The sequence below is a fragment of the Alosa pseudoharengus genome, unplaced genomic scaffold (assembly GCF_046254945.1).
Source record: "Alosa pseudoharengus isolate Yale_2024_CS ecotype anadromous, Long Island Sound unplaced genomic scaffold, YU_APseudo_1.1 YU_APseudo_1.1_scf_5, whole genome shotgun sequence".
Taxonomy (NCBI): Eukaryota; Metazoa; Chordata; class Actinopteri; order Clupeiformes; family Clupeidae; genus Alosa; species Alosa pseudoharengus.
The window spans coordinates 25,604,227-25,627,913 of NW_027468837.1; the positions used below are offsets into that span (position 1 = coordinate 25,604,227).

The 23,687-nt window shown below is 42.7% G+C and overlaps 2 protein-coding genes and 1 non-coding gene across 3 annotated transcripts; 2 read left to right on the forward strand and 1 right to left on the reverse strand.

The window, feature by feature from the left end:
• Window positions 1-598: 598 nt before the first annotated feature.
• pbrm1 (polybromo 1) lies at window positions 599-17,472 on the reverse strand. Its single transcript, XM_076267675.1, has 30 exons — window positions 17,386-17,472; window positions 16,565-16,717; window positions 16,362-16,459; window positions 16,091-16,238; window positions 15,593-15,742; window positions 15,070-15,186; window positions 14,920-14,988; window positions 14,720-14,818; window positions 14,529-14,614; window positions 14,296-14,387; window positions 12,969-13,185; window positions 12,468-12,609; window positions 11,850-11,944; window positions 11,202-11,481; window positions 10,771-10,876; window positions 9,429-10,068; window positions 8,730-8,941; window positions 8,178-8,360; window positions 7,400-7,557; window positions 7,061-7,312; window positions 6,488-6,633; window positions 6,149-6,306; window positions 5,480-5,663; window positions 5,189-5,393; window positions 3,825-4,026; window positions 3,477-3,632; window positions 2,858-3,013; window positions 2,319-2,371; window positions 1,588-1,801; window positions 599-973 (listed from the first exon to the last, which is right to left on the reverse strand). Exons 2-30 carry the CDS (start codon window positions 16,700-16,702, stop codon window positions 801-803), a joined length of 4,929 nt encoding a protein of 1,642 aa, XP_076123790.1. The 5' UTR covers window positions 16,703-16,717; window positions 17,386-17,472; the 3' UTR covers window positions 599-800.
• Window positions 17,473-17,547: 75 nt separating this feature from the next.
• Window positions 17,548-23,519, forward strand: gnl3 (G protein nucleolar 3). The gene is made up of 15 exons (XM_076268981.1): window positions 17,548-17,615; window positions 17,870-17,928; window positions 18,712-18,852; window positions 18,969-19,088; window positions 19,205-19,291; window positions 19,882-20,017; window positions 20,163-20,266; window positions 20,428-20,572; window positions 21,282-21,369; window positions 21,570-21,747; window positions 21,981-22,123; window positions 22,569-22,705; window positions 22,796-22,962; window positions 23,058-23,127; window positions 23,245-23,519. The coding sequence occupies exons 1-15, from the start codon at window positions 17,603-17,605 to the stop codon at window positions 23,361-23,363; spliced, it is 1,707 nt and encodes a 568-aa protein (XP_076125096.1). The 5' UTR covers window positions 17,548-17,602; the 3' UTR covers window positions 23,364-23,519.
• LOC143105295 (small nucleolar RNA SNORD69) lies at window positions 21,416-21,492 on the forward strand. Its single transcript, XR_012983411.1, has one exon. It is a non-coding gene; the product is annotated as a small nucleolar RNA SNORD69 (small nucleolar RNA).
• Window positions 23,520-23,687: the final 168 nt, after the last annotated feature.

Consider the following 23,687-nt stretch of genomic DNA (forward strand, 5'->3'; position numbering starts at 1 on the left):
CAGCCTAATGGAAATAAAACAATATTATACAAACCATAACACATGAAGCGCTTAAATAACTTTAAAATGGAATTTGGCCTCAACAGGTGTGTTTCTAGGATTATGTTTTGAACATCAGGGAGGGGGTAGTGCAAATGTGGAGGGGTAGACTGTTCCATAGACTGGTGACCGCATCACAGAAGGCTCTGGAGTCTGGTGCAGGGAATGGCAAGCTGATCCTTGGATGATTGGAGGGACTGTAACTGACTGTAGGGGTGGTTGATTGAGATTAGTAAGATACTGTGGAGGGTTTTGTAGGTGAGGATTTTTAAAGTGTTTTGTGACTTGACTGGCAGCCAGTGAAGCTGTGTGAGGATGGGAGTTATCTGCTGCCAGGGTTTTGTGTGTGAATTTGAATCTGCAATAGTTTTACCCAATAGACTTGGTTGTCATTAGCATTGCAGTGGAAGTTGAGTCCATGGTGATGGTTTATCAGGCGGAGCATGTAAATAGTGAACAGAAGGGGGCTGACTACACTATTAGTTTAATACATTACGAAATAAGGAACAGATCTTAGTGGAAAGACAACGACAACACCCAGTTTGTCAACCATTTTATGAAAATGTTTCATGACCGAACAACAGTTCCCAATGCATAACAGCACATTTAAAATGTAGATACAAAACAGCATGAACACTAACCCAAGGCAATCAACTAAATGAGACAAATTTTACAAAACCATGACAAAGTGAACTTACAGTATTACAACATTAAAACTACAATGCTTCTCTGTCTGCAGGAGGGCATGAGAGGAGGAATGGCTAGATGTTGTGCAGGTTGTATGTCTGGCGGATGTTGAGCGTGTCCCGGAGCATTAGATCTCGCAGTCTCCACAGGGCGTCTGCCATAGTGGTGTGGGCTCCCTTGCTTTTCAGCCAATGGGACGGCAGACGGCTCTCCTGCTCTTTGGTCAACCGTACGTCTTTTCTGCGAGCTGAAGGACGAAGACATGGGTCACATCACCTACATAGTGTCCTTCCTGTCACTTGCTTCATTTCAGGTGTAGCATACACTTGTGAGCTATCCACTACTTTATTCAGTGATGGGGAAAAGCTGGTCAATTGGGACAGTTGAGCCAGAGACTTTCTAATGAGGAGACACAGCACTCAAAAAAACCCTCCATAGAAATGCATGGGGCTAGTTTGTAACGCCAATATGGCCGTTACTACACATATCACACCCCTTCCTCGGCAAAACGTCGACATGTGAATATATTGAGCCAATCATGTGGTGTGACGTGAATACATTGAGCCAATCATATGGTGTGTTGTGAAGACATCGTGCCAATCATGTGTTGTGATCTCGCCGCTGGAACAAGATTGGTGTCGTGAAGCCTTGCGCACGAGCATTTCTGCCGAAATGGATGCCCGACGAGTGCCCAAAAAGCGTTGCCATATGGCCGCTGAGTGGAGGGACTTGCCTAAAAGGACTTTGGTTGAGCGTTTATCAATAGTTAACTGATGTCAGCTGACATGTCCAATACAATTCAATTTATGTTAGCTTCTGCGTTCAAAGTTCTTCCATTAGCACAACGTCATAAATTGTTACCTGACAGAGTTTGGTCCCACTTGCTGACCGTGGTCGACTCTGCATTGAGTCCCTCTATGTATCGCAGGTAAGCCTCGGAGTGCAGGATTCGCTGTGGTTTGGGAGGAGGGGCCACAAATATGGGTGTGGTCGGCTGCTGTACCGCAGGCTGCCCTCCCTGACCCTGCCCTGGGTAAGGGGGCGGAGCTTGTTGCCCTTGACCAACAATTCCCATCTGGAAGAAAAACAGCCAACTTTGAGTTACACAGTACAATTTCAAAGATTAGAATATTTTGCGATTCTTTCAATCGGCAGTCTGTTTCTGTTTCAATGCCTAAAGGTATGGTGTTCATACGGTCAATGTTCTGGACAAATGGGAAATATTGCAGCTGAGATTGAGCCATAACCAACTCTAGTCAATCAACAGATCATGAGCAAGGAAAGGTGGGGGGTAATTTGATTGTCTGTTGACCACAATTATCAACAACATTTTCCCAAAATCAATGACTTGCATGCCTTTAATTTGTGTAATCCTATTCTAACATCTTAATAACTCCCCACCGAAAGAAGAGGAGCTTTAGCTCTGTATGACACTGCTGCCCTCTACATGGCATGAGGCAAGTTAAGAAAATCCAGCACCTCTACAAGAAACCTTGATAGATAGATAGATAGATACCAGTACTTTATTGATCCCCAAGGGGAAATTCAAGATGGCACTATAAATGCTCCTGACATACAGTGTGTGGGTTTACCTGATTTCCATAGTGATTTCCAGCACCATGGGCTCCATTCATGCTATTCATACCTATGAGGACAGAAGCCATTAAAGCATCATCACAACAGGGGCATTTATAGAAGGCTAGCTGAGCCTATCATAGCACTCCACAACAACTGTGTCCCATTTCAGGAAGAAATTGGTATTGGCGCTTCACATACATTACATTACACACAGATTTTTTTGTGTGCATATCCTCTAGGCAGCTGACACTTACTGCTAAAGGTATTCATTGTTGTTGTTATTTTGTTGATAAATATGTTTTGTTTTGTTTTTCTTGCCAAAGTATAATCATACTAGGGATGGTTAAGCCATATCACTTTCTACGTGACAGGACTGCAACAGCCATTGCCTTGTAGGGCCTTGACCTGCTGTATAAATGGACATGGCCAGGAACTCAGAGTTAGTATGTGGTACAGGTAGCCCCTCCAGTGAGTTAGTCTGGCAGACAGGAAGCAACTGCAAGGGCATGGCGTTTGGGTGATAGGGTGAGCTGGCGCAAAAATCTATTCTTACCCAGGTAAGGGATGCCAGGGAAACCAGGCATACCGGGAGGGAGGTGATGGGGTAAGACGGGCACACCCATGGGATATGAAGGCATGCCGGGTATACTAACCATTCCGTCCGGGCCCTGATGGGGCATCATAGGCGGCCCGTAGGTACCCATCATGCCTTGTTTTGGAGTGGGAAGAGCGAGGGGGAAGAGTGCCAACAAAAGAGATTCATGCATCAGTGCAACATGCAGCTACCTAAACAAAACCATGCACTATGGGAATCATACAGAGCCTATTCATGCTACGTTAGAAGACATCATGTATGAAGAGAGGTGAGACAATTCCATCCTCATGGAACACACCGACAATCTAAGACATGCAGTTATAGGAAACCACAGAAATACACTGCTGTGTACTGTGATAAAAGTGGGGATGCATTCACAGGAAATGCTTTCAGATGTGGGGGGAGTAAACGAAAACAAATCAGTTAAAGTTGAAAAATAACAAAGGATGGCAGGGAAGGAGTTTTACGTGAGGTGGCGTGACGACACAAAAACAAAAACTGAGTTAGCAGTTGAGCTTCAGTATTCCAGCTTTTGAGTGTCCCCCAAGAAGGTTCATCCACGTCTCTGAGGGGTTACCTGACGCAGGGGTCATGCTGGGGTTAAGCATCCCCAAGGGGGTCGGGGGTGGCACCACCCCCATAAGCGCCCCGACTGGGATACCTGCTCTCGGGGAGTTCTGTTGCTGGGCTGCGCGCTCTCGCTCCTGCTGCTCAGCCACCTTAGCTGCCCGCTCTGCACCGGACACACACACACACACACACACACACACACACACACACACACACACACACACAAACGTTTTCATTTTAAGCATTGCCTTATATTGCACATTTTGCAGAGAGAGATGTCGTGTTTTATTTCACTGTGAAAAAAAATCTGGAAAAGTGACGCAACATTTTCTTCATTGACTTATCTGTCTTGTACCTTCATACTCTGCCTTTTTGTTGGTCTCCAGATTCCTCCACTCAGTCCCCACAAGCCGACTTAGCTCCCCGAAGGAGAAGTCGGGGTGCTGGGCCTTGATGACCGCACGCATCTCGCTGCTGAACAAGATGTAGCCGCTCATGTTGATCTTCCTCTTCGAGCCCTCCTTCTTGGATAGGCCCTTGATGGACTTAGGAGTCGACTGAGGTCACAAATGAGAGGGTGAGAGAGAGAGAGAGAGAGAGAGAAATAAAAAGCAGGAGGGAAGGAAAGATTAAAAGTTGAAAGTGGAGAAAAAGGTCATAGACAGGTTAACAGGAAAAACAGATGGGTTAATGGGAGAAGCAAAATTATTTAGAGTTGAGTTTGTCAACGAAAAAGAAAGAGAGAATGCAGAATGCTTTGTTGTATTGACCGTTTCAAGAGAGTTCCATTATCAGCATCATAGTTGTTCCCACAAGGCTTCTGTTTTAACACACCATATGTTATCTTAATGAAGCGGAAGTAGATTGGGAACAAAATACAGCGTTCAAGCATTTTTTTTGTTTTTCTTGTTGAAAGGGTCTATAACACAACACTTATTTTAATCAACTCAATTGAGAATGTCCAAAGATCACTGTAGGGCAGGGGTGGGCAAACTTTTTGGCTCAAGGGCCACATTGGGTTTTGAAAATTGGCCGGCGGGCCGCACAACCCCCCACGACACACGCGTAAAAAAATACATTTTTTATAGCCTATAATTTTGTTTTAAAATACTGCTAATTTGTTTTAAAAATACTGCTAATTTTATGCTGTTTAACAAATGTATAAATTGTGCACTGTCGCTTTAAGACAGTCGCTTTAATTCACGTTTATTTCTCAATGATCTTCTGCCTGCTCCGCTATGGCTAGTGCTGTACCTACAGCTGTGCCCTCTCACAGTTTTTAAATGGTCAGTAGTGGGAACTACTGTTGCCTTCATGATTTCCTTTTAAAAGTTTCTTATAAGAAGGAGATATCAATTATCAACAATGACAAGCCAGCTGGAACCTACGGCTCTCTCTCCCTCTCGTGAGTGCAGACGCGTTCCCAATTAAATGGATCGCATAATGTTCACGTTAGATCTGCTGCAAAGGAGATAACTAAGAGTTAACTTAGAGATAACATCATGTAAAACTATTTAACATGATGTTTTGACATTGACATTGTAAACGTTACCTAAGGAGAGTGAAAAGCAGTTTGCAGTAAAGCTAACCAACGTCGTCTCTATCGCAGGAAAAAAATAGCGAGCAGCCTGATAACTAAATGAAATGCTCGGCGGGCCGGATTAAAGTGCTTGGCGGGCCGCAGTTTGCCCACCCCTGCTGTAGGGGAACTCGATTCACCTGAGGTGGCGTGTACGGCATCATGTCCAGGTCATTGGCTAGCGGTGTCTGAAGCTGGGGCATGGACTGGGCATCACACGTGTCTCCGTCATCCTCGCCCAGCTCCTCAAGTTCCTCGTCCGTCATGTCAGCAAACTTGGCCTCCAGCTCCTCAATCTTCTTGTCCAGGAGGGGAGACGGCTCTTTCTGAGGCACTATCAGTTTCCTAGTGGAAACAGAGACAGGACATAATGCATTATAATTTGTCAAAAATGTTCTTCAAAGTGAAATAGTATTGTTCTTTTAGCTCACCTAAAGTAGTAAATCTCATCCTCCACGACTTTGGCAGATAAGGAGAAGCGTTTGAGGCCTTTAAACTTCTTCATCTGTTTCTCGCTCTCGATGTAGCGGCTCTCGCAGAGTAGAACGTCCTCCTCGGGCACTTCAGTAGGGCGGCACGACAGGTAGTCCTTAAACGAGGACACCGTGCACTTTCCTAGCGGGCCAAGAGCAACGCATGAATGAATAAACCACTCACTACTCGCAAAAACAAATTCATAAACCACTCAAAAACATAAACAATCAGCACAACAAACAATCAACACAACAATACAACTAACAACACTGTAAAATGTGAGTGAGCTGGCTGCAGACCTGTAGCTGCTGAATTACTCATTCACAGAGCATATCAGTAAACCTATGGATCTGAAAATTACGTGCTAGATCCTCTAAACTAAAATGACTCCAATGCACAGAAAATCATCCAATACACTTGTGTAATATAACAAGAAAGACGTAAAGCACAGGCTTTGTGGCAATTGAAGTTCTTCGCTGGAATCAGTGTTCCTAGCCCGTACTTTACACAGTGAAGTATAAAACCGACATTGATTCATCTCCATGTGAATCAAGAAGTTGCTTTTGTTTCTCTCTTCAACTCTTGAAGGTGCTCCTCGGCGACTCAAGAGCTCTGATGAGCGGTACCTGTGATGCAGGTCATGGGGCAGGATTCTTCCAGGTTGCTGAGAAAGACCTCCTTCTTGTAGAACATCTTAGTGGGCTCATGTTCTGTCTCCTCTGGGTGGATGAAGATTGGCCCGAAGAAGTATGCCGCTCCATCTCGAACCCACATTCTCTCAATCCTGCCGAGCACAACATGAGAGATCCTTTCACTCAGGCAACCATTCATTTAGTCAGTGCAGTATTGAAAAATGCTTAACACAATTTCATACAAATTGAGCAGCGTATTACAATTGACCACTAGCCAGAGGATCAACGCAGCCACCAGGGAATCGCAGACATTTAGATTGTGTTATTTCGCACCTGCCCACTCGGTGGCGCACTAGCCCATGAGAGCGGATGTAGACACAGTCTCCCACTTTCAGCCACATCTCATTGTAGCAGAGCTGTTCATAGTACTGACAGCCGGGCTCACCATTGGCCATGTCCATAGTCACATCCTCTCTCTCCTGCAAGAGCAAAAGCATTATTAATCCCTATTTGCAACTTATGTTTTAGGGCCAGAGGAAAGGCTCAAGTGAATTAAAAGTATGCACTCTAGGAGTGCACTACTAAACTAATATCATAATATTATATCTCCACAAGACGTTAAAAAAGAAAAACGATGATTATTATTAGATACTAATGAATAAGGATAATGTAATGGGCCGGGAGAGTGATATAACATCGTAATTCGCTCAGTAAAGAGTCTTAAGATTTCTGAAGTGATAAGCCATATCAGATCATGACCTCAGATATATTAATGATAACATATGGATGTACATGTCATATTACCACCGAGTACCTCCAAGAAAGGTATTCCTATTGGTGCAAGCATTAAAACATTCGACCTACAGCTAAGCCACTTTCAAAAGACATCATACTATGTGTGGCCACCTTATCTATGATGGATGGTCCTTGTTTATCATCCTCAGCCGGCTCAGGGGGCTTCTCATCATTCTTAGGGGCAAACATTGAGGCAACTCGGACCACTGGCAGTGGAACCTCACGAGGGACAAACTTCAAAGAGCTCAGAGGCATGGTCCACATTTTGATCTTCTTGAAGGACTTGGTCTTGGCTGAGTAACGAGACTCGCAGACAAAGACATCCTCTGCCCTGAAGCCTTCTGGGTGCAGCTTGAAGTATTCCTGCAGTGTTTTATAAAGAACACAATTGATATGAGAGCCCACAAATACATATTTTACAGATGAATGCTGATCTAAATTCAAATATACCTTGACAAACATGACCACACATTTCCCAAGTATTTTGCTGACAGGCACTTTGTTGTAGTAGTCACTCTTAAAGACTTCCTTCTCCAGAAACTTCCGTGTAGCAAGATGGAAGGTTTCATTAGGTCTGTAGAACCAGCAGCCATACAGCCATTTCTCACCTGAGCAAAATGAACATGACATTTTCTTATTATTATGAAACATGTCCCTTAGCATGGTCCAGGTAACTCCCCAGGGAAACATCCAAACAACGTGTAGTTTGCTTCAAAAAAATTGTTTAAAGACATAGTCTTCAGTCTTCAAACATGACTTTAAGGTGATGATACATGGGGCAACTTTTTAAGCAATGTTGCTGGGCAACCACATAACCAGTTCCATGTGTTCTGATTGGATGATAATGAAAATGTACCTGCTGTTGTGGTGGTCAATATCAATAGGAACGTGCCAGAATACACAATACAGAACATTGCCTAGCAAAATTGCTCAAAAAGTTACCTTGTGTATCATATGCTGCTGAGACCTTGAATTTCCCCTGGGGATCAATAAAGTATCTATCTATCTATCTATCTATCTATCTATATCTATAAGCTTTAGAGTACTATGTCACTGAAGTGGTAAGTTAAGATACAATTGTGTAAAAGGTGTTTAGCAAACCCTTTTATCCAAAGTGACCCAAGCTCACATCAGCTTCGGGAATGCTTAACACTTAATTCCTGAGGTCAAAATACATCAAAGTAAATGTGAAAGTAAGAACAGAGCAAACAGAGTGCATGCCCTTTACCAGCATCGTCCTGCCACAGGCGTTCAATGCAGACGATGTGAGGCTGCAGGCTCTGCTCGGCAGGCTCCACGTAGACGTAGTCCCCCACGTGGTACATGTTGTCCTTGAAGCTGCAGTCCTGACTGTAGGTGCGCTGCACGCCCTGCCAGGCCCCTCCAGACGAGTCCTCACTCCTCTCAGCCTCTGTTGTACGCGAGGGAATAAAGTTAGGAGTGAAGTTCAACTGGAGTTCAATCACTAAGGGCCGAGTCCAGCGCTGTGGTATTCTTGAAAGCTGAATAACATCAATTTCATGTACAATTGTTATGACGTTTCTAGTTTGATCAAATGTTTACAAATATTAGTGTCATTAACTCTGATGATGCTCATGAATTTGGCATACTTGTATTCGAAGAAGCCGATAACTGATACTGATACTGATTATCAGTAGTTGTCCGTGTTTTAGTTAGTGAATCCATTTTGTTCAGGTCTCCTATTTCTAAAAGAGGACACAAAACTGTGCTTTTCTGCACTTTGCCACAGAATGAGTCACAGAGAAGTGGGGGCGAGTACCTTTCTTCTCTTCCTCTCGTTTGAGCTTGTCCTCCTCCAGCTCCTTGGGGAGCTTCTCTTTCTTCTCCTTCTCCACGTCGCTGTGGAGGTGCTTGGAGGTGTAGCTGAGGGCGGGGGACATCAGGATCTCGCCGTTCTTGCACAGCTCGTCCCGGATACGGATGAAAAACTGCTGCAGCTCCACTGCATCCTCAAAGATCTCAGAGTCTGTCCTGCACAAGTCATTACAAATATAGGGCATAAGCAGAAGGAGTAGCAGTGGTATCTAGCATCTCTCTAGCCATGGTTAGCTATACGCTTCCCTGTCGTCGCTGAGTGGCCTGACATTTTTCTTGTCTGAGGAAAACATTATGAACTATGGTGTTCCAGACTAGATCTCCCTGAAAGAAAATCTAGGTGGGTGGGGCCAGGCTATGTTGGAAAATATATTTAATGACCCAGGTGAAACACCACCTTTAATTAACTACTTATGTATATGTCAAAATATAACCTACAGCATGCAGAAATTAAAAACATTATCGATAGTATGCTGTCAGTTTTATTTTAACTTCTCCAAATACCCTTTTTTTTCAGAGAGAGAGAGAGAGAGAGAGAGAGCGAGAGTAGAGAAAGGTTGAGTTGTAATACAAGAAACACAATTTTCCTGACTAAGCACAACACACTGTCCTAAATGCAGGTTTGGCATTGTTGATGTCGTACCTGTGCAGGCGTCGGGCCTTCTCCAGCACCTCAAACATGTGATCCTGGAACACGTCCAGCCTCTTGTAGCTTCCCTTGTCCACATTCGCCCTGATGATCTCGAAATTCAGTGGCGGCCGGTCTGCATTGGCCGGGTCGGCGGCGGGGATCTCCGCCAGCGAGTCGCTGTAGCAACGGCCCTCGTCATCCTGGTGCCCGAGCACGGACACGAAGAGGCTGCGGATGAGGTCCTGGATGAGGCGCGCCACATCAGGCACGTGCGCGTCATCGCCGCCCTCCAGGTCGCGCCGCGTCTCCAGCAGCACCTTGTGCAGCACCAGCGCGTCCTTGTAGATGAGCGACTCGGGCTCGTTGTAGGTGCAGGCGTTGTTGAACATGAGCACCAGGTCCTCGACCAGCGCGTCCACGTCCTGGTACTTGTTGGCCAGCATGTGGCTCTTGACCTTCTCCATGTCCACAGGCTTCTTGATGGCCACGTAGTAGTCGGGCAACTCGGCGCGCGACGGCAGACGCAGGAAGATGGTGCTGAGGCGGCGGCCGCGCTTGTCCGTGTAGTTCTTCACGGCCTCGTAGAGCTCGTTCAGCTTCTGCTGCAGGGGGGTCAGGTACTTGGACTTCTTCGGGGAGATGCCGCTCTTCCCTGTTATCAGTCAAGTAATAAAGTGTAGAATTTCAGTGAAACTCAGTGAAGTAAGGTGAACATCACGTGTTAAACCTTCCGAGAATGTATATTCTACCTTTACTTTATAATACTTTCTATTTAAACAAATGTAATTATGTAGTGGTGATTAAATATACTCTTATTGGATATCTCTGCTTATGTGAACACCCAACAAATAGAGCAAGTAGTGCATGCTGGGATGCAATGCTGGAGCTTCCGTATGAGGGAATGCTGATCAGTGTGCTGAGCTGTGCTCTATAACCTAATGCAGCTTCCATCTTGTGAATATCCTCATAAATCAATTAATGCATTGTTCTTTTAGTCAGCATCCACATAAACCTATGAAAATCTCACAACAGTACAAATGAAAGCGCCTCATTATAGCAAGCATAGTCTTGAGCAAGAAACTGTACAAAGAGCACAATAAAACATCAGAGAGAAAATGAAACTTTTGTTTGCATTGTTCTTTTAGTCAGCATCCACATAAACCTATGAAAATCTCACAACAGTACACATGAAAGCGCCTCATTATAGCAAGCATAGTCTTGAGCAAGAAACTTTACAAAGAGCACAATAAAACATCAGAGAGAAAATGAAACTTTTGATATTATGAATTACCGTAATCATTTACTTTTATTTTATTTATATCTTTTTCATATCAGTGGTGTTTCAGTCACTTACTTATTTTTAGCTTTGGGGAAATGATGTCATCCTCGTCAGGTATGGGCCCCAGCTCTCTTCTTTTCTCCCTCAAAATCTTTTCCAGGATGTTGGCATCGTTATACACCTGAGAGACGAGCCGCAGATGTAATGAGCAGTCATGTAATGCTCGTGGTACAAACCTTCAGCCTATCAGGTATTTGCAAATATTTGCCCCCGATCACTTTGTCACAGTATGTTCTGGTATGAAGATAATGTATGCATGTGTTCATACATAATGTATGCATGTGTTTGTTACCTTTGGGGTATTTAGGTAATGTGTATCATTTAAACGGAGCCATTCTTATACACCACACCATATCAGACCTGAAATAGTTTTTAATCACCACCATCAACACTGACCTGCTGCATTATAAATGTACCATAAAAAAGTTGGGTCTTTAGAGCCCTACCTGGGACCCCTCCTCGTTGTAGTGTCTGGCGTTGCGGAACATGAGCCGCATGTCCTCCATCATGGTCTCCTCGCTCATGTACTTGTCCGAGCGGATGTTGTGGTCGATGGTGCGAAGATCCATAGGTTCCAGGATGATCTTGTAGTAGTCGGGGTAGTCCTTCTTGGAAGGCTTGACCATGAAGAGGTCACAAAGTCTGCGGCCAGTATTCATCTCTCGCACCTCTGTCACCGTTGCAAACAGCACCTTCATACGGTTCTTCTTAGTGTTCTTCTTGTGACTGGAAAAGCCAAACGTTTTCTCGACATTATAAAGAAACACACGTCTCACAGTCATGTGTCAAACAGCACACTATTGCGTTATTGACATCAAGACAACAAGCTCATCAGCACCTAAACACGATGAGGAAGACACACTAACTTAATTTTTTGACATTGCAATTGGTTTTCTATTAAAGCATGAGGCCACAACAGATAAACCAACCAACTGTCCAGCAAACAGGCTCCTGAGGAAAGAAACCCAGGATCTGAACATAGCTAATATCATGCTTCACTTCACTGCAGCAACAGAAGAATCACACATGTCATGGGAATTGCACAGTAATTCAGATTGTTTGTTTGAGATGCAAATGAGCAGAGCCAGCTGTACCTCTTCCTCTTGGTGGTGCCGCCGTCGGACATGGTGGAGGAGAGCATGCTGTCCCTGTCCTCGTCTCCACTTCTCAAAAGCTCCTTTCTTTTCAGCTGAGGAAAATGAAACACCACATTCACACCCACACACACATACACACACACACAGAATGCAGACACACATTAATATTTACAAGCCCTATCCTCCTGCCCCCTCATTCTCATTAATATTTATCAGCAGCCTTTCCCTCTCTCCTGGATGTAATTGGAAATACTGTACAGAATCCTGTAAATACACGTCTGCACACAAGTGTGGGCTAGGGTTGGCTTATCATGCTAAGAACTATTTGCTAAGAATTATTTTTGAAAGAAATACAAAGATATCTTAAAGACTTCTTGCAGACATTCCTGGGGTTAGTAATGCAGCCTCAATCAAATCTATAGTTTTAATGTATTCTATGTGCTGTATCTAAAACAATAAAGCTGTATTTCACACTAATTTAATTTAATTTAATTTAAACTGGCCAATTCTGACCATCTTTCTGCTTTGCAAGGGTAGCAGACCATAAATATTTCAAGGGTGAAACTGAAGGTCACTTTAAGGTTTCCAATAGTATTGTATGGCCTTGGCACTGACCTGTAGAACGTGCTGCAGTTTCAGGGCCCTCTTGTAGATATGGGAGTGGGGGACATTGTAACGCTTAGCATTCTCAAACATCATCATGAGATCAGCCTCCATATGCTCAATGCTCTCATATTCATTGTTTTTCAACTTGATTCTATGGAAAATGAAGGAGAACAGTTTGCTGGTGATCATTCTGCATGTTACAACTTTATGATGACAGTGGATAAAATACCCTTAAATACTAAACTTTGAGCAAAGAGACTAGGCACAGTGGCATTAATTGTACTAGTGATAAAGATATATTTTAATCTGCATTTATTCAGCTTGGCAATCAAACTAGATCGACTTACCCTATTAGATAACTCAACATCCATACATACAATACACCTGATGCATATTCACTGAGGCATCAGTGAAACACGACATTGAAATATGACCGTTTTTATTTGTTGCAGCAAACAGACACTGGTTACATTACCAAGAGAACTGTCTTCCCGTGAGCACTCTGCTTACTGAATCTGCTGGAAGGAAATGGGCTGGCTGATCTGCTGGTAGTAGTCGGGGTAGTCCTTCCTGGAAGGCAGCTGAAAGAAGGGCTCGGCGATGAGCTGGCCCTGGCTGTTCCTGCCCCCACGCACCGCCTCGTACAGCTGGAAGATGGGGTTGCTTATGTCCATGCTGTAGTGGATGCTCTCTGCCTCTGACTCGCCCTCGTCATAGTGGACTGACCCTGCCATGATGATAGGATTACGAAAAGCACAAGGATAATAGGATTACTAGGTCAAGTAGCCTTCATTAATGATCTTATGATTCTAAAGCCATGGCATGGTTGGGTAAATTAGGCTGCCAGTAGAAGATCATTGCAGTATGAAGCTACAATATAGCACATTAAACTCCAATCCTTTTGGACATCTAAACTGATGTACAAAGTGATGCGAGTCAAAACTTATGAACTTAAATCAGAACAATGGTAAAGTTCCTATACTGTTTGATAACAAATCAATAAACAAGGCAAACTGTCACTCCCTTGCAATAGCATCTTTGCACCTGAAAGATACAAGAGCCGCTTTCAGAGATGACGTCCAGACAATGACCTGGTAATTGACCCTCACGCACGGACATGGCCAGGGTCTTGTTTATACCTGAGTAAATAGTCTGAATGGTTTAGCTGAGGAGGTTGACGCACTGTAGGCTACTGTCGGGGTATGGTGCGTCGTCCCCACTTGTCCAAAGATGCACGTGCAAGAATATCCTGTAGCTTGAAAGTTGCCCTCTTAGGACCGTCTTTTCTTTCTCCTAAGTTATCGTCCTCATCCAACTACCAATATAGAACCAACTTTATGTGCATAACACAGGGAGAACAGTAGCCTATATCGATACTTCCCTTCTTTGCAAAATAGTGCCAGTTTGTCATGAACGAGAATTAATGGATGGATTTTATTATGATATAAGTCATAACCTTATAAACTACAGATAAACCAAGTGGACACTATCAGCCTCGCACGACAAAGATGTGAATTTACTCGAGTCTCACCCTTTTGTATTCAGATATACGTTCATCCCGTGACATCCGGACTTAGTTCTAGGGTACAAGCAGGGTAAGGCCCAGGTGATGTCTACGTCAAATAATGCGGACAATTGTGTTGATACATATAGCCCATCCATGTGACATCTAGATCATTTCCAGATTCCAGTCTCTGTCTGAAAGGGGCTCAAGTGTTCTCAGAGAGGAACACAAGTGAATAGGAGCACACTTGCTAGCCGGTGGTTGTTTATTTTGTCTGGAGTCAGTAGAGAGGGGGAGGGGAAGAGAGGGGAAGAACAGAGCACAAAGTCCTACCAGTGAGGATGGCATCCTCCTCACCCTCCGAGCCATACTGCAATGCCATGGTGATGGCTGAGAGACGGTCTCCTTGAGCTGATCGTCTGTTCCTACCAAGAAAGCCGAGCATACAGTAACAACACTGTGCAATTACACCTATTACACATAGCCTCCACAACCACTGGGGTTGTAATGAAAGGGCTATTAGTTTAATACTTAGTTTAATACTATAGATGAGGGGGGGCATCTACCTTATTCGTATGCTGGACTTAATAGGCTCAGCATGCTCAAGTTCTGCCCTTCTTTGGGCAAAAACCTTTTTGAGAGTGTTGGCGTCCTGTGCACAGATCATAAAAAACTAAAGTTAGGTTAGGGATATTAAAATGGAACACATTTTGCAGGGCTAATGTATTAACCATCTGAGGCTACAAACACATCCTACCTTGAAAACCTGTGATCCAGGTTCATTATACGTCTTGGCATTTTTTACCAAGAGATCTATGTCCTTTGACATAGCATGGGGACTTCTATAAAAATTAATCTGGGAAATAAATAAAAATATGGTTAGTTGTACACTAAGAACTATACATATATATATATATATATTAATCTACATATATATATATTAATAATTTTGTTTACCTGTATCTTTTGAGCAATGGTCTTCAGATCAATTGGCTCCTTAATAATCTCATAGTAATCTGGATATTGCTAAAGAATAAAATGCATATGTGAAAAAAACTGTAAACTAATAAAGAGGAATTATGTATCACAAGTTAAGCCATCTCATACCACTTTAGAGGGCAATCTCTGGAAGAGCTCACTGACAAGTCTTCCAGAAGGCTCTGTGTAAGACACCACAGCATCAAGAAGCTGTTCCAGGGCATCCTTCAGACAGGTGGGTGCAGACTGTCAAACAAATATTCAAACTGAGAGGGCTTCCAAAAATAGATAGATAGATTGATAGATAGATACTTTATTGATCCCCAAGGGAAAATTCAAGAAATTCAAAATTAGAATATCATAAAAGAATATCATATCAGCAAGGGCCATGAACGAAGTTACGAGATATGTACAATATGGGCACAATATATATATTTAAATAAGGGTGATTTGTGGACAAATAAAATAAAATGTATTTAAAATTAAAACAAATGTACTGTAGTTAAATTGTTCAAATTGGCTGATATGTAGGCAATACACAGGGTGGTCCCTGGCACCTATCTCAATCCACAACGATTTTAATGGCCTAGTGGCCTTCGTGTAGTTTTGAATGGTAAAATATGCTTCAAATTTCAAGCACTGCTCCCCCCACCTCTTCCTCATTGGACACTCCTGGGTGTTCTTGGCCATCATCACCATCCTCATCTTCGTCATCGTAGTCACCCCTCTGCACAAACTCATTCTTAGTGCGAATGTACAGGTCCCACAGTTTGCAGGCTGCCCTGTACTCTGGAGTCTCCGGCTACAGAGTTTAAGACAGAATGGAATTCAAGTGTTATCAGTGTCTGGTGTCTCTCTTTGGTACATTTCAGGGTCATGGTATAACAAGTTGAGGTAGTTGCAGGGATTCTCTGTGTCAGTCACTTTTTTTCCACCTCCTCAAATCTTTTTAGTATATAACTGAAAAATACAAAATAATTCATACACATTCCAAAGCTGGCCATTACCCCCCAAGTTTATTAAATAACTTAGATGTCATTAAACAATGTAATAGTTATTAGTAATGGCACAAACACAAATCACAAACACACTATTTGGTCACTAAACATTTGCACTCTCCTAGATTATTTTTTAATATGTTGAGGATTACCTTGTAATAAGCCTTAGCATTGTTGAATAAGAGATGAAAGTCGCTAGTGATTTGCTCCACATCGTCATACTCCTCCATTTTCAGTTTCTGCTGGATTTTCATCATGTCAATTGGTTGAGACACCACATCATAGTAATCGGGTTGGTTCCTTTGCGATTGACAGAAGACAAGAAAAAAACTTTTCAACATGTCCATTAGATCTAATTCAACATTCTGAGAAGATGTTCTTTTCTCGTCCCTCAAGTGTGAGTACAATGGTTTCATGACCCACCTTCTCTTTGGTGCGCGAATAAACAGTTCACAAAGCATTCTGCCCTGGTCATCTTTGTAGTCCCGAATAGTGTTGTACAGTTCATGGCACACGGCAATCTGTTTGAGGGAAGGCATCAGCCAGATGTACAATTTAAGAGTGTGCTAGGACAGGGACATAAGCATGCCGAATGAACTGAGGCGAATGGCCCTGGGCGCACTTACAGGATCAACAGTGGGAATATTTGATGTTCTTCTTCTTTTCCGACTGGTTGAAGGCATTGGTGTGGTTTGACCATCATCGAAGTCCCCGCCACTAACGCTACTTGAAGGAGAAGTGGCTCTCCTTCGTTTGGAGCCCATAACGTTGTATAGTTCCTAAGTAATTAAACAATAGGTTAAGTTTCGGTAAGGCATTGATTAGCCAGGGGAAAAAATATCTAGTACAGCTGTTTTCATATTTTTCATCTTGTCAATGAATGAAGCTAAAACAGTTTTCTTGTCACATTACTTGTCTACGACGTGACGAATTAAGTCTAAAACCGTTCATAAATTAACTGACATTTGACTATCTCTTCATTATGTCACTGGTTGGCTAACTAATGTTATCTTTTCTGACAGATGTTTAATCAAAATTGCGGGTGTCTTCACCGTCTTATCTCGTTGTCTTGTGGTGACAGGCCCAGCGCGAAGGATGCCAGTTTATAACGGTCCAATTAACCTGTCAGTGCCTTTTCTCAGTTGTCCTGAGTATGGTACATAAAACAACGGCTCACTGAGGTAACGACATCACCAGCTATAGTTGAGGGCTAACGGGAGTTCGTTCATACATGCCAAACTAGCCGTTCTGTCTGCAGTAACTGGTTTGTTAAGCTGACAGGTTTAGGTGCCAAAATCCCTCGTAACCAATAGCGTCAAGAACACAAAAAACAAAGAGGGAATTCTTCTGTAGACATTGCCCATTTTGCTAGCTAGCGATGTCCATAGAAAAGAAAAACGTGCATATGCAACGTCAATAACGTTGTGAGATGCTTTGCAAATCTTACCTTTTGCAGAGTTTCTGTAAAAATGTAGCTAATGATGCTTTTCACGCAATATCAAATCATTCGGATGAGTTGATTGATTTATTAGAGAAAAAATTAACCCTTTCATGACCAAACAACGGAAGCGGAAACTCGAAACACAGGCTAGCTCACTTCCTCGCCAAAATCCACGTGCAGACAAGGAGCCCAACTCTCCTGTGTGTCTACGCATATCAACAAAATGAAACGCCCGAGTAAGTGTAAACATGTATATTGCAGTAATTGTTGTGTTTAATCATAGCTGCTACAATGTGTCCTTTTAAGTTCCGATTGGTGTTGTTGCCTTTGGTTGTTATTAGTTGGTGTTTTTAATAACCAAGTTGGTCGGCGTAACTCCATGCTAGACACGCAATGGTTTGCTAACCCCTGTTAAATGTTAGCTCATGTACATTCGTAACCCAATTAGATAATCACTGATATTTTTCATATTATTGACTTTTGCCTACAGAGTTGAAGAAAGCAAGTAAGCGCTTATCCTGTGCGAAGCGTTTTAAAATTCAGAAAAAGGTAAGGTCATGTTCACTAGGCTTCCCATGCTAGCGAACGTATAACAGTATCTATTCCACATGCACTCATTGAGTATGTTTGTGTCGGCTTAAAAACGTAATTTTACACAAATATAGTGTTTTTCCTCAGTGTTCACTCGTCTTTTTTACACAAGCTGTTACATTACTGGTTCAATTTATCGAATTTAAATTGGTTAACGTTAAATATTACAGGCTCTTGATTATTTCCTATGTGTACTATAGCACGAGGATATTGTGTACCGTCACTTGTGGAGTAGTTTAAAAAAACAGCTTCCATGATCTGTCTTATGTATGATGAACATATGACTGAAGTGACCTGAAGCTGAGGCAAAATAGGGTAGAGTGCTGATTTACAGTTGTCCATGGTGGAGGGCAATACTATCATTACTAATAAGTGATGTAGTTTAAGTAGAGTTACTCAAACTCAGACATTTTCACTGAATTTGTGTTGTATGTGATATTTGAATGTAATTTGTGTAGAATGTAACCTAGTAGTGGCAGATGAGAAATGAGGAACTCATGATTGACTGACCTCTATATGGGGACAAAATAATCCAACTCTGATCATCATCTTGCCTTTACTGTTTTACGACCAGTTTTCCCACACATGGATTAAGATTAGTCCAAGACTAATTTTTCTAATAAAGATTGTTAGAAGTTAAGGTGTAATCTATGTATGGGGAAAATTGGAGAAATGGGTTTTAAATACATGTTCTGTTCTTGTAGTTACAGTGTTGTTCCCTTTTCAACTTCTTTCCACTAGGTCCGAGAACATACCCGAAAACTACGGAAAGAGGCCAAAAAGAAGGGGATAAGCAAACGTGTCAAGAAGGATATTGGAGTACCAAACAGCGCACCTTTCAAAGAGGAGATTCTGAGGGAGGCTGAACAGCGAAAACTACAGGTAAGTGCATTTACCATGGTAGCATCACAACCCCATGTGCAGTGATGTGCAGTGATATGCACTGAGTGCTGGCTAGATAATGGAAATGATGAAAACATTGCTTATGCCCCTAACAGCTTGAAGAGCTGAAAGAACAGAATCGGGTTGCCAAGCAAACTGAAAAGGCCCAGAAAAGGAAGAAGGAGAAAGAGGCTGCCAAAGCTGAAACAGAGCCCAAGGCCAAAAAACAGAAAAAGGTGACAAAGCAGTCGCATCAAGCAGAGTGACCTCAGTCATTGTGTCACACAATGAGTGTGAGTGTATTATTTTTTTAATCTTTCTGGCTTACTCTGTAACCACTGTCTTCTTGCAGGATAAGAAGACCAAGCAGCAGCAGAAAAAGTCCACTACAGGCACAAACAAAAGCGCCAAGAGGTTCCGTTGCAAAGAACTGAACAAGGTTAATTGAGTTTCCTTTTTTCCTATGTAAGGGATAATGTGTTGTCCGCCGGTCATTATTGGAAAATAAGTTCCGACAGGGCGAGCAGGACCCCGATGCGGAGCGGAGGACAAGACATTATCCCGCTTATTACACGGCTACTTGCTGCAAAACGAGTCAGGAAACTTAACACACATGGGTCTTTTAAAATTATTTTGTTACCGTTTTGTGGCTTCCGCTGACAACATCGTTTTCCACACAAACAGAATGTGACAATTTCAGCTGTTGCGTAGCAACATCTAACTTGCTAACTTTCAATGAAATTCCATTGCAATAAATGAGTCAAATAGCCTACTCACGGATTTATATGAAAGACATGAATCAGGCATAAAACCCATTTTCCTTGACAGTGGTCTGGTATAAATAGCAATGGTCTGTCATTCAAAATGATCAGACCTCCGAACGTGGGGAAGGCCCATTCAAGTGAATGGAGAATTATGAAGAGCTGTGATTCTATTGAAGAGTGTAGAGTTTGTTCAAAATTCTTTTGTCAATAAGTGAAGGTAATTTCTTCTCAAGCCTGGCATTGATGGCCTTGTGGTTATTTTCAGGTGATTGAAGCGTCTGATATCCTAGTAGAGTGCCTTGATGCCAGAGACCCTCTTGGTTGTCGGTGTCCTGAGCTTGAGGAGGCTGTGTTGAAACATGAGGGCAAGAAGAAGCTGATGTTTGTGTTAAACAAAATAGGTATAAAATTTTACATTGTAGTGTTCTGATGAAAATTTAGTTCCAGAAGTTTTTTTTTTATTATTATTATTATTATTATTGCTGACAGTTTTGCCAGTGAATAGTTTTGCAATGAGGTTCTAAGACAAAACCTGTGTCTCACCAGACCTTGTACCGAAAGACAACCTGAAAAAGTGGCTGGAGTATCTTCAATTGGAGTGTCCAACCTTTGTGTTCAAGGCATCCACACAGCTTCAAGACAGAACAGTAGTAAGTACAGATTAGTCAAGTCCAGACTACATTTTGACACATCTGCCTTGTCATGGTGAGATTACTGTGTTGTTTTCCTTCCTGTCTAACCCCGCATATCATGAACAGTTTTAGTACTTCACTTGAGATTAAAATGCTTAACAGTGATGTGAATGTGACAGGAGGAGAAGCGTAGGAGACGCATGGCAAATGGAGTGGATCACTCCAGAGCAGGGACTGCATTAGGTCACACATCTCTCCTGGAGGTGCTCGGGGAATATGCCACAACACTCAACACAGAGAGCATGCTCAAAGTGGGTATTGTCGGTAAGTCAGCCTTCTATTCCAGAATCCTTTAATGCTGTGTTTGTGATATTTGTGTAGAATGTAAGCTAGTAGTGGCTGATGAGAAATGAGGAACTCATGCTTGACTGACCTCTTTATGGGGACAAAATAATCCAACTCTGATCCTCATCTTGCCTTTACTGTTTTGCGGCCAGTTTTCCTCACATGGATTAAAGGGACACCAGGCAAGCCTGATGCTTTTTCTCTACGAAACTCCCCCTCGCTCGGTCTGAAGCTCTTTTACTTTTCTTTGCGTCTTCCGTCAAGGGTTTTCGCTGCTTCTTCGCCGGCTCTGCCATTTTACACACGTTTGCAACAACCTCTAGCGTTTCGTTAGCCTGCCTCTGTGCTGTAAACTGATCCTGCTTCGGTTGGCGGGTAGGATACACCGAACTTGCAAGTGGGATATTCTTCCTACAGGCAGTAGGGGCGGGCGAGAGAGCCTTCATTCGCCCCGTAATGAGTCATTTAACCATATACCGACTTACGAAGATGATTCATTAACACGAAAACGTTGCCTGGTGTCCCTTTAATCCAAAGCTAAAAATAATTCTTCCAATTAAGATTTTAAGTTAAGATTTCTTTTTGTTCAGGATTAGGTGTAATCTATGTATGGGGAAACTGGTCCATGATATTCTGTAAAGACTTGTCTTCTCACACCTCTGCTTTAACTCGTTATGTGTTCTCCCAGGCTTCCCCAGTACAGGGAAGAGCAGTCTGATCAACAGCCTGAAAGGTCTGCGGGCTTGCCACGCTGGAGTTCAGCGAGGACTGACAAAGTGAGTCCTGAAGCTTTATGGACACTCATTAATAAATTTAGGGCTAGTTTTGAAGCGTGATGAACTTGAAGATCTGACAAAGACCATGGAGTCTACATTCAATCCAACCCTGAGCTTCAAAAAGTCCCCAGTGTTCAAGTTTTGTGTTTTGAGGTTTGTTCAATGGCTTTGGAGCTGATTGTGACTTTCCCCTTTTTTAGGTGCATGCAGGAGGTGCACATCTCCAAAACTGTCAAGATGATTGACAGTCCTGGAATAATTGCGACACCTTCAAACTCTCCGGTGTCCATGGCGCTCAGAAGTCTGCAGGTTGAGGAGAAGGAGGAAAGCTCTTTAGAGGCTGTTCGAACTCTTCTGAAACAGTGTGACCAGCAGCAGGTGAGGCCCCAAGGGGACCCACAGAGACCATTATACACTGACATTATTATCTGACTGACTTTGGATTTGGTGGGAAAATTGTACCAATAGAATTGAACCAAGCTGTGTGTAAAATCAAATTAGTTTCACGGCACAGATGTGTTTGTCTTTCTTTGTTGTCTGTCTGTTGTCCTTGTGCACAGATGTTTTTTGCCTGTCTTTGATTAAGTGTTTTTTTTTTTTGTCTTTCCTAGATTATGCTGCAATATAATGTTCCAGACTACAGAAATTCTGTGGAATTTTTGACATGTTTTGCCAAGAAGCGTGGATTTCTGTTGAAAGGTGGTGTCCTGAACACTGAATTGGCTGCCACCACATTTTTGAATGACTGGACAGGGTGAGCTTCTCAATATTGTATTAAAGGAGAAATCTGGCCGATTTTTACATGGATGTTGATGAGTACTGTCTATAGGGGGAAAAACGACCAAAATTGGTGCTACTGAACTAGAGTAGCTGCAGCTAATGGCCAGTGCTCTCAGTGAGTTACAGTGCTAGGTCTGGTGATATCATCCAAACGTCTTTTTGCCTCTTAACAGATTCAAAATGTCATTAAAAGTTCTGTGAAACAGGTTCCTTACATGACAAAACAATGTTGGCTGACATTCACTGAAGCATAAATTGGCCTGTCATTGAAACATGAGCATGGCATGAGCATGTAATTTAGAATTGTTGAAGTCCCCTCACGGGTCTTATCTCAAAAAGGTTGTTTTTGTACAATTATGGGTTGATTTTGTTTGTTTTTATCAATCTCAACTTGAAGTGCTTTTTTCTTCTTTCCACAGAGCAAAACTGAACTATCATTCCAAACCACCCGACAATCACCCCCTGCCTCCATACCTATCAGACGCTATGGTAACAGAGATGCAAAGGGGATTGGATATGGACAAGCTAAAGAGCGGCAACGAGGAAATTATTAACAGTGAGTCCAACACATTTCTCAGTTACAGTAGCACCGTTCGTTATTATTTACTGATGACAACTAACTATTGTGTTAACTGCAACTCTGTAGGTGTGAAGTGCCCAAACCCAGCTAGCAGCATAGGATTTCTCTCAACGGGTCCCACTGCAGGGATGTTGAATGAAAGTGAGATCCCAGAGGAGAAGGCTGTAGAGGCTGTAGTGCAGGAGGAGGAGGAGGATGCAGAGAACATGGAGAATGGCAGTGAGCCAGAGGAGGTAGGAACAACGTGGTTTAAGTAACTGTGGAAATGAGCATGAAGTGGTGAACGTGGTGGAGTGACTTACAGGCCTATTTTCACTCCAAATTTCAGTCCGCTGAGATGGATGAGCTGCATGGAGACGATGGGATGGAGGAGGAGACGAAACAGAAGAAACAAACAGGTGTGTACATGATTGCATTGGAGAATTGTCCCCATGCACTTGTTTCCCCCTTGGTTTAAGATGCAACACAGGGTAAGGTACAGGGTTTTCTCAAGTACATGTTTTGTCTATTTTTAGGAAAAGCATCATCAGAACCCCATAAGGCGGCGGTTAAGCGGGTTGCTTTCAATGTGGACCTCTCCTCTGCACAGCAGAATGATGACGAGGCATATGACTTCAACACAGACTTTATCTGAGCTTTTGGAGCTTGGCCTTTTTTTTTTTACATGTCAATGTAAATGTCAACTTCCTGTTGACCTTAATGTATTTAAGGTCTGTCGGTCTATATTGGGCATTCACTGTAAATATGCTGATGTAAAAACAAATGACTATTAAACGTCTATTAAAACTTGTCATTGTTTTGGTCTAAACAAGGGGCATAAAGGGAGTCTTAACCCAAAGACGTACTTATGAATCTTGCTTTTGAGTTTCCATCTTTCTCTTTTTGTTTACACCATTCCTCTGGTTCTCTAGACGTTTTGATTTCTGCAGTTTGTCAGATGTGCTTTCAGAGAATATGG

Excerpts from the sequence above, each read along its gene's own strand:
- gnl3 (XM_076268981.1), top strand. Across the intron at positions 21,370-21,569 it reads GTTCAGCGAGGACTGACAAA|GTGCATGCAGGAGGTGCACA; the intron begins GTGAGTCCTGAA and ends CCCCTTTTTTAG. Across the intron at positions 23,128-23,244 it reads GAAACAGAAGAAACAAACAG|GAAAAGCATCATCAGAACCC; the intron begins GTGTGTACATGA and ends GTCTATTTTTAG.
- pbrm1 (XM_076267675.1), bottom strand. The coding sequence starts at position 16,702 with ATGGGCTCCAAACGAAGGAGAGCCACTTCTCCTTCAAGTAGCGTTAGT. Across the intron at positions 16,239-16,361 it reads ATTCGCGCACCAAAGAGAAG|GAACCAACCCGATTACTATG; the intron begins GTGGGTCATGAA and ends TCAATCGCAAAG. Across the intron at positions 14,388-14,528 it reads AAGTCCAGCATACGAATAAG|GAACAGACGATCAGCTCAAG; the intron begins GTAGATGCCCCC and ends CTTTCTTGGTAG.